Below are 12,278 nucleotides of genomic sequence, written 5' to 3'. Positions count from 1 at the left end.
TGAAAAACGTAGTTGTAAACTAGGTGTATACCTACCTACTCAGTTTACTACTGTTACACTTAAAGTATACTTAAAAGTATACTTTTATACATTAAAAAGTGGGCAAATTTAGTCCCACAGTATTGAAATAGTACACTTACAAGTATACTACTAGCACAAGGATATTAGAATACTTACTACATACAATATAGCCTACTTTACTGAAGTATAGCCTACTGAATAAATGTAACTTAAAGCAGGCCTATAGTTATTTTTGTAAGGGTGGGGAATTAGGGAGGTAATAATCTGAAAGGGGGCAGAATTTGGCACAAAAAAAGCAGCACTCCAAACAGGATTTATAACTGTAAATTGTGTGAACGAAGATACCTCAATGTGTAGGCCTAAGCAAATTTAGCCAAGCATTAAAGTTTCACCTTACCATCAATAATATTTCTGAGCTAGGGTGACCAAACGTCCCGAAAAATTCGGGAGAGTCCCGAAATCTAAGCTAATCTAATCCGGCCCTAATTGTCCCGAAAATTATACTAAAGTAAAATCTTGAGTAGGCTAGTTATTGTCTGATAAAGCATTAAAAACTGTCCGTGGAGGTTGAGTCGTCCAGCAGTCAGCCCCCGCCGGCTGCTGATTGGCTGCAGCATCTTTTTTCTTCTTTTTCTGAAGTTCTACAAAGATACCAGGCTCGAATTATACCAGATTATGCATTGATCAACGAGCGCAAATTGCAGCGGCCGCGAGGACAGTGAATGTGCAGGCAGCCAGTCGTAAAGGAGTGATTGATTGATTGATTGATTGATTGATTGATTGATTGCAAAAAAATACAATTTTGTCGGGTTACACAAAGCAAATCATATACACAATTATTTAGTTTTCTTATTTAAAGGGATACTCCACTTTAAAATGAAAATTCTGTCATCATATACTCACCCTCATGTTGTTTCAATCCTTTATGAATTTATTTCTTCTGCTGAACAGAAAGGAAGATATTTAGAAGAATGTCAGTAACCAGACAGTTTCTGGTCCCATTGACTTCCATAGTATATATTTTTTCCTACTATGGAAGTCAATGAGGTCTACCAGAAACTGTTTGGTTACTGACATTCTTCTAAATATCTTCCTTTCTGTTCAGCAGAAGAAATCAATTCATAAAGGATTGAAACAACATGAGGGTGAGTATATGATGACAGAATTTTCATTTTAACCCTTTCATGCATGAATTATGATATCCTCAGTCAGGATTTTTTTTCCTATGTGTTTTTATTGCTCTTAGGGCATGAAAAACAAGAATTGATTTTTATTTTATTTTTTTACAAATTTTTCAAAGAGATCTTCAGATGTCCACTTGAGTGGACAGCATGCGTTTGGTTTAAAATTAAGATATACTAGATTTAATATAAGACAATAATCAAACACATAAAGTATGTGAATTTAACGAACTAATCAATACAATTATATCAAATCATGTGAAAACTATAAAATATATACAAAAAATCTAAATGCAAAATATTGCAAAGGCTTCATACAACTTCATACAAGTTGCACTTCGCGTATCTTTGATATCAGAACATGAGGACGTGATTCCATCAGAATTTTCTACAGCCTGTCAAGGTACAACTGTGGAAACCACTCAGATGCTCCCTCCAGTGCACCAGAGTATGGAGATTTACCCTTATTAGCTGATAATTCTGATTATGTTCAAGATGGACATGCACATTTCTATCATAGCCCTCCTCTGAGAAAACCTAGCGATACGTTTTTTTAATCTCATCTGAAATGATCAGTGTTGAGGGTAACGCACTACAACTAACATGCATAACGCATTCAGATTACTTTTTTGATGTTACAAGTAAAGTAATGTGTTACAAGTAACATGCATTACCTAATCAGATTACTTTTTGATCTAACAGGTAATTAACTACAAGTAATGTGCATTACCTAATCAGATTACTTTTTGATGTAACAAGTAAAGAAACGCATTACAAGTAACATGCATTACGTAATCAGATTACTTTGTGATGTTATGAGTAAAGAAACGCATTACAATAACGCATATTACATAATCAGATTACTTTTTGATGTTATGAGTAAGGAAACGCATTACAAGTAACATGCATTACGTAATCAGATTACTTTTTGATGTTATGAGTAAAGAAACACATTACAAGTAACATGCATTACGTAATCAGATTAATTTTGATGTTATGAGTAAAAAAACACATTACAATAACGTGCATTATGAAATCAGATTACTTTTTGATCTAACAAATAAAGTAATGCATTACAAGTGTCATACATATGTAATCACATGACTTTTTTCAATGTCAATGAAAATTACATTCTAATAATACAAGTACATTTATTTACAGTAAAAAAGTCACTGCAGATTAAGTTTTTAAGTTTTAAATTTCAAAAACAATATTCACATTATAATTATGATTTGTAGCTGAAATATAGCAGTTGATGCATGACGTCCACTACAGTGGACATGTGATTAATCAGAGTTTTCTCTCAATCTAAAATAAAAACTTGGAAAATTTTACTGTGATATGACTCATTAGATATTGCTTGATGCTGCAATATTTTTTTTACCTACAAGAGTCTCCTAGATTAGAAGGAATGGGTGGATATTCTGAAGCAACTTGGCATGTCTGACTGACCCTTGGCCATCTTGATTTGGAGGGGGAAAAAATCGAAATACAAAGGCTTGCCACTTGATTGCAATTTATAGGATGATGCACAAGGGTCCAATGAAGAGATTGATGTGCAACTTTGCCATAAAAACCCGTGCAAATTCAAGAAAATGCATTTTTAATAGCTGTCCACTGTAGTGACCACTATGCGTGAAAGGGTTAAAGTGGAGTATCCCTTTAATGACCGACAATTTAGTTGTAATAATAATTTTGGCATAAGGCTAATTAGCGTTAGGCTGACCCCGAAAGGTCTGATAAACGCACTGTTACAACAGTCATTGTTTTTTTTTCATTTTTTTTTCCACAATGACATTTGAGTTCATGATTTTAATGTTGTTTTGTGTGGCAGACTAAAGACTTATGACAGACTGTTGATCTTTGAATAAAAATATGTTTGGTTCAGGTTTGAAATTCACTATCTTTTATTATAAGCTATGTAGTCTAATATCATAGTAGGCCTACTATGTTTTTGTTTTCATAAAATCTTTCTGAAATTGATTCCAACAATATCGTTTCTCTGTGCCGTTGTTATAGCTTTGGTGTGAACGCTGCTATTCTTTAATATTGAAAACGATTTTTAGAAGAACTATACCATTATCGTTATATTTTTAATTATCATCCTTGCTGTGAACGTGCTTTTAGGTAGGAAATAAATCATCCCTCTTCTTCACCCTGTAAAATCTGTTTTCTGCTACTGCTGTCACCTGTGCTGCACTTTCATTATTTCCTTTGTAGCAAATACAGCAGTATACTTTTGCAAAGCACATAATCGGAGACTCGGATAACAGGATACAATTGATCTGTTTAATAAAAGCTGTATTTCTACAGTTTCAGACAACATAGATGCCCTTGGTAAAACACACGTTGATTAAAACATTTTGTCACTGAAAGTCAAGGGATCATGAACCTTCAGGCTGCATCAACCGTGATCATGTCGTGTTGGGCTGTGATAGGCTGGTTTAATCGGAAAGGGAAATTTGCAAATGGAAGGGCAAGTACATTCTAATGTTGCACAGGTACATGTGCTCTGTACTAGTCTTCTCTAATGGATCACCTGTACACAATTCTGCTCACACCTGGATAAGTCCTACAACTACAGATATGCATGGATTTTGTATAACAAAGTGGCAGAAAGGACATCAGCCTTCTCTTTCTGTACAGTAAAAGGCTTTGTAGGCTCACAGGGGGCCGTTATTAAAAATAAAAACACAGGCAGAGTGCAGGAGAGAGGGAGCGAGGTGTTCAAAACATGTACAAGGGAAAGTAGACTACCCGAAGTCATGCTTTCAGTTCTTCAGTATCCTGAAACTGGCCACTGCATCTGGGAAGAGCAGTTACACAAACACTGTCCTGAGCACAGTGGATGAATGGGGGAAAAGCAGAGCCTGGCAGTGGGCCGCACTCTCTCCCATTTACCTGCAACATCCACGTCCCGCACAGTCAATGTATTGTCGTACACAAGATATTCATGGGCGTTAGTCAAGAGCTGCCATGCAAAGTGAGGTCTCGAAGAACCTGTGGAAGTCGTCCTATTACCTCTACAACAAAATAAAAAACCTAAAAACAAGGAAATCTTGTGCTCTTCGTTTGAGAGGCAGGGATGGCGGCGGCAGCAGCATCTACCTTCTTCAATCAAGCTGTGCTCGCTCGCATTCACTCCAAAATAAAAACACACATGTAGAATGTACAAGTATTTACAGCTCACGCACGTCAGTTAAAAAAAGCTACAGTATTAATATGAACATAAAAACGTTTCAGTACGGCTGAATCAAAAGGTAAGTAACGACTCAAGTATTTTGACCATTATGTCTGATTCACCATGAGGCTGTTATGAGACGCCAATGTCCGACCTGATGCTCACAGGCCTTCCAGACACTCATTTTCAGAGGATTATAGATATGGAAATAAGAAGGACCTGGAGCCACACGCTGATCTTGGAGACGGATGGAAGGATCATCATCTCCACCTTCTCCCAGATGTTCTAGGACAAGCGTCTTCCACATCTGCCTCAATAAAGTGCATTTGCTTCAAAACTGATTTTGTAAATACTACAGATTCCTCTTAAGTTTAACCACGTGACTGTGTATGTGTGGTATCAGTAATTACAGTCCAACATTGGGCTGCACATCCGCCCCATGTCGTCTTTCAACACTATCATCAATAACACTAAAACCAATAAATAATCAGAGCAAAAGAGTGCAGTATAAAACAATAAGATGAACTGATTTGCATTGACGTTCATTGTTGGGCCTTTGAAGATTCCCAGTCCAAAATCCTTTCAGTTTATGTAAAAAAAGAGAAATGATGTCGTAAAAACTGAAGATGAATCTAAATGCAGGTCCAGAGTCTTTTTTCGTACTATAAAGTCTCTGTTTAATTTTCATCTTTGGTAGTGAACTTGTGCACATCCTTCTCAAAATGTCATCTGCAAAAAAAAAACAAAACGTAATACTTGGTCTGTTGCTTGTGATTGAAAAGAATCAAAAGGAACTGAAAGTGCTTTGACTGCTACAAAACAAAAACAAGGGATTTGTTTAGTCTTCTTTGTAGTTTGAGAAGATGATGGTCCCTGGAGTGAAAGTCTTTATTCGTACAGGGTAACGGTGCAGTAACACAAAGCTGAGATCCTCCGGTCCACACTTGCCTTGTCTGTGCAGAGGAAACACAAAGAGAAAAGATGTAAAAGCAGTAAACAAAGACACATGAACGAGATGTTTTAACAATCCTGGATCCAAATGATTCCAGCAGTGTTGTTTTAGTATTATTTACAGTACAGGCCAAAAGTTTGGAAACATTACTATTTTTAATGTTTTTGAAAGAAGTTTCTTCTGCTCATCAAGCCTGCATTTATTTGATCAAAAATACAGAAAAAAAAAGTAATATTGTGATATATTATTACAATTTAAAATAATTGGTTTTCAATTTATTTTACTTTAAATTATCATTTATTTCTGTGATGCAAAGCTGAATTTTCAGCATCATTACTCCAGTCTTCAGAGTCACATGTGACATCCAGTCTATCACATGATCCTTTAGAAATCATTCTAATATTCTGATTTATTATGAGTGTTGGAAACAGTTCTGCTGCCTAATATATTTGATGAATAAAAGGTTAAAAAGAACTGCATTTATTCAAAATAAAAAAATATTTTCTAATAATATAAATCTTCTTTCCTATCACTTTTTATCCATTTAACACATCCTTGCTGAATAAAAGTATTGATTTATTTCAAAAAAAGAAAGAAAGAAAATTACTGACCCCAAATTACTGACCAGTAGGGTATATTGTTGTTATAAAAGATTTCTATTTTTAAAACATTTGCTTCTTTTTGTTTATTTAAATTTTTATTTTTTAAATTTTTATTCATCAAAGTATCCTAAAAAAAGTATCACAGGTTATGAAAAAATATTAAGCAGCAGAACTGTTTCCAACTTTGATCATGAATCATCATATTAAATGATTTCTAAAGGATCATGTGATAGACTGGAGTAATGATCCTGAAAATTCAGCTTTGCATCACAGAAATAAATGATAATTTAAAGTATAATAAATTGAAAACCAATTATTTTAAATTGTAATAATATATCACAATATTTAAAAAAAAAATCTGTATTTTTGATCAAATAAATGGAGGCTTGATACAGAAGAAACTTCTTTCAAAAACATTAAAAATAGTAATGTTTACAAACTTTTGGCCTGTACTGTATATACTATTATGACTCGGTGAGCGTTTAATATGAATCTTTTTTTATAATATCAGTTTGCATTTGAATTTTAGTGTAAATTTTAGATCTTTTGTTATTTGCTTTTGTCATTTTATTCGTTTTTGTTGACTATATCTATTTAGCTTTTAGTACTTTAAGTAGCTGCCAAGGTAACATTTCGTTTAATTTTTCATCTAATATTGAGTTAACAACAATGGGTTACTGTTCCTTATCAATTCTATCAACAATTCTTTCAGAACTATTGACAAACCACCAGCCTATATTTGATCCAAACTGTATGCTAAACAAAAATAATAAAGACAAATAATAGTGTAACAATAAAACATTTATTACAAAATACTCTGTTCTTAAAGTGTATCTTTTAGTATTCAATGTCATTTGAACAACCAGTCAGAAGTCACACTTTGCTGTTCAATTCCAACAGTTAATTTTGAGTCTTTTTGACCAATTTATTGAACTAGAATCATAAGAGAACCAGACTATATTGGTCACGTCAGCAAAAAAAAAGAATCATAATGAAATGGACATCATCAAAATCATTTGAATATTTTTTTTAACCCTCTGGTGCAGTTTGTTCATTTTGACTGAAAATTTTTACGTATTTTAAAACATTTTTTTACTTCATTGGAATGGTACAAAACTTGGTAAAGGTTTTGCCACTTGCTATGTGAACAAACAAATGGAAATTAATAGCAGACGAATTTCATCTAGTGGAAACATTTGGTACTGCACACAAACAAAGTCTTACTGAAAAGTAATTTTTTTTACAAAAACTTATTTAGATGTATGGCTTTGATTTTCTCACAGACTAAATCATGTTTTGTAAAATATATATATTAAAAATAAATAATAATTGTTGCATTTTTCATAATAATAAACTTAAAGGAGCCGTATGTAAGATTGTGGCCAAAACTGGTACTGCAATTACTTTCAAATTACTGTAGATCTGTGTATCCCCTCCCCCTCCCCCCTGACTCGAGGTTGCCAGATAGGCTGCAGGATCCAGCAGGAACGTAGGCTGACACGTAGCTGTGGTAACTAGAGCAGAGCTGGCAACCCGGATGCCGAAACACTACTGACTTCGTGATTGGTAGATAGGTGGAGGGTGGAGCATCAGGCCAAAACACAAGATGACAACATCAACATCAGTTGAGGGCTGCAACTTCACTTTTTAAATGACAATATCCTGGCCGGACTACTGTTGTCAGTGATATAAGTATTTGAAATGAACATGATTTCTTAATGTCTAGTGACATATCAGGGCCATTTTATGATTAATTGAAATACATTTCTTACATACAGCTCCTTTAAACTTCTATACCTTCATTTTAGTTTCACTTAAAAAATCTGCCAAGTGTCTTTTTTAAAAAGATACCAAACTTAAGTCTGTGCTCCAAAGCATTCATAAATTAGGTCAGTTTAATTTTCAGGTCTGTGCTCAAAAAGTGGTTAACAGGTAATAAATGGATCATAACTATTCCATAAATATTATTTAGTACCATGAAATCCAAAAAAAATATTGAACTAAAATATAGTACATTCATTTCATTGAAATAAAAAACAGTCATTTTTGCCTGTCACGTGAGCAGCACCAGAGGATTAAAACAGATTTTTAAATTCACTCACATTTGATGACGTTCTCTACATCAGCTGGGTCCTGGAGGATCTTGGACAGGCCTTCCAGCAGCATGGATGCCTTGTTGTAGCGATACGCGATGTCCTCTGTCTGCTGGAACATCTCGTCTAGTGCGGCCGACTGCACCTGTAACACGCATTACACAAACATGACACCAATGTTAGACACTCGTAAAATCACGCAACAAAGCTCAAAGTAAGGCTGCCATGACCGTCCTCACTCACCAACTCTACAGCATGGTTATAAACGAGCTTCTCAGCTGTAACGCTGTTGATCTCGTCCACAAATCGCTGCTTGTCAGAGAAGAAGTGGTTGAGTTTGTCCGTGAGGCGGCGGCACAGGGAAATGCAGCTCTTGTAGCGCTCGTTCAGACTCTTGACCACTGAAGTTCAGAGACAAAGTACGTTATTCGCTACATCAGTGATTCTCAACCTTTTTGACTCCCAACATTTGAGCTTCTGCTGTAACACCAAATCTGCTAATTTTCAAACTTTATTTACAGAAACTAGCAGTCACAATATATTAAAATAATTCAAAAAAAGTATAATAAATAATTTAAATACATACATTTCGTAACTCCAGAAGTGTCAATAGCAATGGTTTTTTACCCAATAAAATATTCTAGAGCTTGGTATAACTAGAAAATGCTATAGCAATTTTAAAAATGCCCATGACTTATTAGGATTTGATTCATTTTCATGACTTTCATGGTCCTTAAATAAAATGACAGTTGCTGGGGGGGGGGGGGGGGGGGGGGGGATTAATAAAAAATATGACGTTAAATATTGATAGGTATTGTTATTAGCTTATATTTATTTTTATTTTGCCTATTTTTAAATCATTTACTAAAATCATTTGAACTAAATATCACAAATTTTATTACATAGTTTTTATTATTTTCATATTTTCTTTTGTTTTAAAATCCATTAGTCCAACAGGCCTATATTTCCAAAGTTTTTCTTGATAATGAGAGCCCTGCACACCTAAGTCCTAATAATAATTTTAGGGGCTCAGGGGAAGTGGTTGACTCTGTAACAATTCAACCTCACGTATACATGCACACTTATTGTCATCCGAGTCATGAAATGTCTCAGCTCACCTTGTTTGACGGCCGAGGAAGGATTGAGCTTGGCAGACTTGATCTGAGCTTTGGCCAGGTGCAGCGAGGAGGCCAGCAGTTGTGCGGCTTTCATATACAACACCAGCTGCTCCACCTGCCTGTGTGAGATGATGATCAAAACATTATATACTGTACGTTATGAGGTCTCATTGTTAAAGGTCCCGTGTGTTCGAGCGCACTGTTCTTACCCCCACTCCTTACTGAGCTGACTGATCTGGTCCACCACCACGCTGTCCTGAGGAGGATAGAGAGAGGCGGCGGACGCACCCAGATCAGGTCCTCTGGCCCGTAGAGAAGCGATCTCCAGCACACAATCCGTAAAGGACAGCATCATCCGCAGGTGCATCAGGGTGTCTGTGTGCTCACGCTGCCAAACACACACATAAACCTGTTAGTGTTTCCCAAGAAAAGCTTTATCCAGTACAGACTGTTCTCTGTGTGTAACAGGATGAATTGATGGGCTTTAACTGAAATCCTGAGCTATATGACCAGTATAAAAGGATTGAGCAACTAGATCACCTGTGGATTGAGCAACTAGATCACCAGTGTTATTTTAGTATTATTCATATACTATTATATTATTTATAATTTTTTAATTAGCTTTTATTTTTACTTGATCTAATGATTTCAGCGCTTGAACTTACACCATATTTTATTGCAAACTTGTTTTTCCATCAAATATTCATATTTTTAGTTCTATTTTCAATAGATCATCATCTATTGTTTAGTTAACAATAAATACACTGCTTGGTGATGTGACTGTTCTGAGTAACCTAGTCACAGGACTTTAGTTGGCCAATATTAGAGTTTTTTTTTTATTTTTATTTTTTTTATTTATTTTTTTATTTATGTATTGGCCAAATATTGAATATATAATTGTTCATTCTCATTTCCCTTATTTTAATATTTTGATTACCCTTACACATTAACACTCATTTAAAGTAAATTATTTAGTTTACACTTAACCCAAAAAACATGAACAATTACTCACCCTTGTGCCGTTCCAAACCCGCGACTTTTGTGACTTTTGTTCATCTCCAAAACACAAATGAAGATCTTTTTAATGAAATCTTAGAGCTTTCTGTCCCTCCATTGACAGCTGCGCAACTACCACTTTGACGCTTCAAAAAGTTCATAAAGAGATCGTAAAAAGAATCCATATGAATTGAGTGGTTTAGTCCAAATTTTCTGATGAGACACGATCACTTATATGATGAGTCTTTTATTCACATATAAACGTTCATCATTGAACATAAACAGAAGCTCATCCGTATTTGCTTGATGTGTGAGAACAAACTTCACGTGCTGAATGTGGGTTTGGAACGACATGAGGGTGAGTAACTCATGAGAATTTTCATTTTTGGGGGAACTATCCCTTTAAAAGTAATATTTAGCTAATCTCAAAATTATTTTTCATAATCCGCATTACAATGTTGTGATGCCTAAATTCAATTGTATCTTTTAAAAAGACCAATTTGAGTTTTCAGCATTTTATTTTTAATCTATTTAGACTAAATAATGTGGAATTATAATATTTGGTCTTGGTCCATTCCCAGTCCCACTCCCCTCTCTCTACCCCATCACTAATGTTCTCTCAAAATAAAGGCAAAAAAGCCCAGAACATACTTTTAATACATCAGTTATTGGTCATTACATGAAAACAATTATTGGATTATCTGTATTTAATATCTGTGTATCTGAGACTGCTGATATTATACGGCATATTGTGAGTCGATGTCTTAAAATGAACACAGATTAAATTAGACAAAAAATTTGAAAAGTAAAATCAGTGGTGCAAGCTGTATTCTACATGTTAGCTCTCTCACCTCCATCAGCGTCTCCTCCGGCAGTTCTGGCGCTTCAAAGGTGATGAATCCATCCAAGCTGGGCGGGGAGGTGCCGTAAGGGACGTAGCGCAGGCTGCTGGGAGCCGCGTCCACTCCTGGCGACGAGCTGCCGATGGTCATTCCTGGGGGAGAACCCATGTACACCTTACCGCTGGTGGAGCACAGCGAGCCGGCAGAGCTGTTGGAACCTACTGCGGACACATAGACGCAGAAATCAGCCTTAGCGACTACTTGAGTTAGGAATCTATTAGCTTTAGGTTAATCTTTGAAAACAGTGGCATTGTCACGGCATTAAACATGTGGTGTGGCAGCTGAAGCAGTGGTGTATGGGGCGGGTTTACGAGGCGAAGCCCCTCACCTGAGGTGGTGCGCGGGCGGGAGGCGAGATGGCTGCAGGTGGGAGGGGTGCTGCTGTTTGGGGGCGAGCCCACCGTGAACACAACGTTGCGGGGACTCGCCCCGCCCGCTGCCAAACCGCAAATCCCTGCCGGGGCTGGGAAGGGATGCACACACAGGGGTCACTCACAAACTAACACATACAAACACTGGCAGCCAATCACAGCACTTCATGCAAGCCAGAAGCTTTCAGGAGAAGCTCAAATTATGTCAATGGGGTTGCATTTAGCAGAAATAATATTGGCATGAAAAACTGGACTTATAAAAAACTATAACAAAATGAGAAAAGGGGGCCACCTGTGTCCATGGGCCTCTCTGTGTTCAGGCTGTCTGTGCTGCCCTTGTACGGCTGCCCTCCCAAAGTGATCCGTACCGGCTGCTCAGAAAGTCTGCCAGCACTTACAGACCTGAGGAAACAAACAAGTTCAGCTTGATTTTATATGCATATGGAATTTATAATACAGGAGTCAATGACATGACACTTATTTCTTGTCCAAATCGATTCATTTATTCAAATACATACAAAATGCAAACGATGACATCAATACAATCCTTCTTTGATTGTTTATTTTTGTTTTATGATATTTGTGTGGGGCATCAAATCATAAATGTCAGTGTCCTGATATATAATAATGTTATAATAAATACTGTTTTGAAATTTAAAAAGCTTGAATCAAAAATATTAATTTATTATGTATGTTTCTTTAAAAAAAACAAAAAAAAAACAGTAACTCTGGTGAAATATTTTGATTATAAATAAACACAGCAAATCAAAGTCCTGTGGTGTGACCAACATATAGGGGGAAAAAACATAAAACAGGGAATGATATCATAGAAAGGATATTTTCTAGGTCAATAAGTCAAAA

At 35.9% G+C, this 12,278-nt stretch overlaps 1 protein-coding gene across 2 annotated transcripts in view; it reads right to left on the bottom strand.

Annotated features, from left to right (window-relative positions):
* Positions 1–3,469: 3,469 nt before the first annotated feature.
* ulk2 (unc-51 like autophagy activating kinase 2) overlaps positions 3,470–12,278 on the bottom strand; it is a 35,336-nt gene continuing 26,527 nt past the window's right edge. Inside the window, exons 20-27 of one of the 2 annotated variants that reach the window (XM_082178857.1) lie at positions 11,710–11,819; positions 11,375–11,509; positions 10,996–11,207; positions 9,358–9,536; positions 9,149–9,267; positions 8,274–8,431; positions 8,040–8,175; positions 3,470–5,336 (exon numbers count right to left, since the gene is read on the bottom strand). In XM_082178857.1, coding sequence (XP_082034983.1) covers positions 5,272–5,336; positions 8,040–8,175; positions 8,274–8,431; positions 9,149–9,267; positions 9,358–9,536; positions 10,996–11,207; positions 11,375–11,509; positions 11,710–11,819 — 1,114 coding nt within the window. In that variant the 3' untranslated portion in view covers positions 3,470–5,271. The remainder of the gene's footprint in view (positions 5,337–8,039; positions 8,176–8,273; positions 8,432–9,148; positions 9,268–9,357; positions 9,537–10,995; positions 11,208–11,374; positions 11,510–11,709; positions 11,820–12,278) is intronic. The other variant, XM_082178858.1, reaches the window with a different exon arrangement.

The sequence above is a fragment of the Leuciscus leuciscus genome, assembly GCF_965113295.1.
Source record: "Leuciscus leuciscus genome assembly, chromosome: 9".
In the NCBI taxonomy this organism is placed as follows: Eukaryota; Metazoa; Chordata; class Actinopteri; order Cypriniformes; family Leuciscidae; genus Leuciscus; species Leuciscus leuciscus.
The sequence above is the reverse complement of the archived record's forward strand: the minus strand, read 5'-3'. Positions and strand labels throughout refer to the sequence as shown.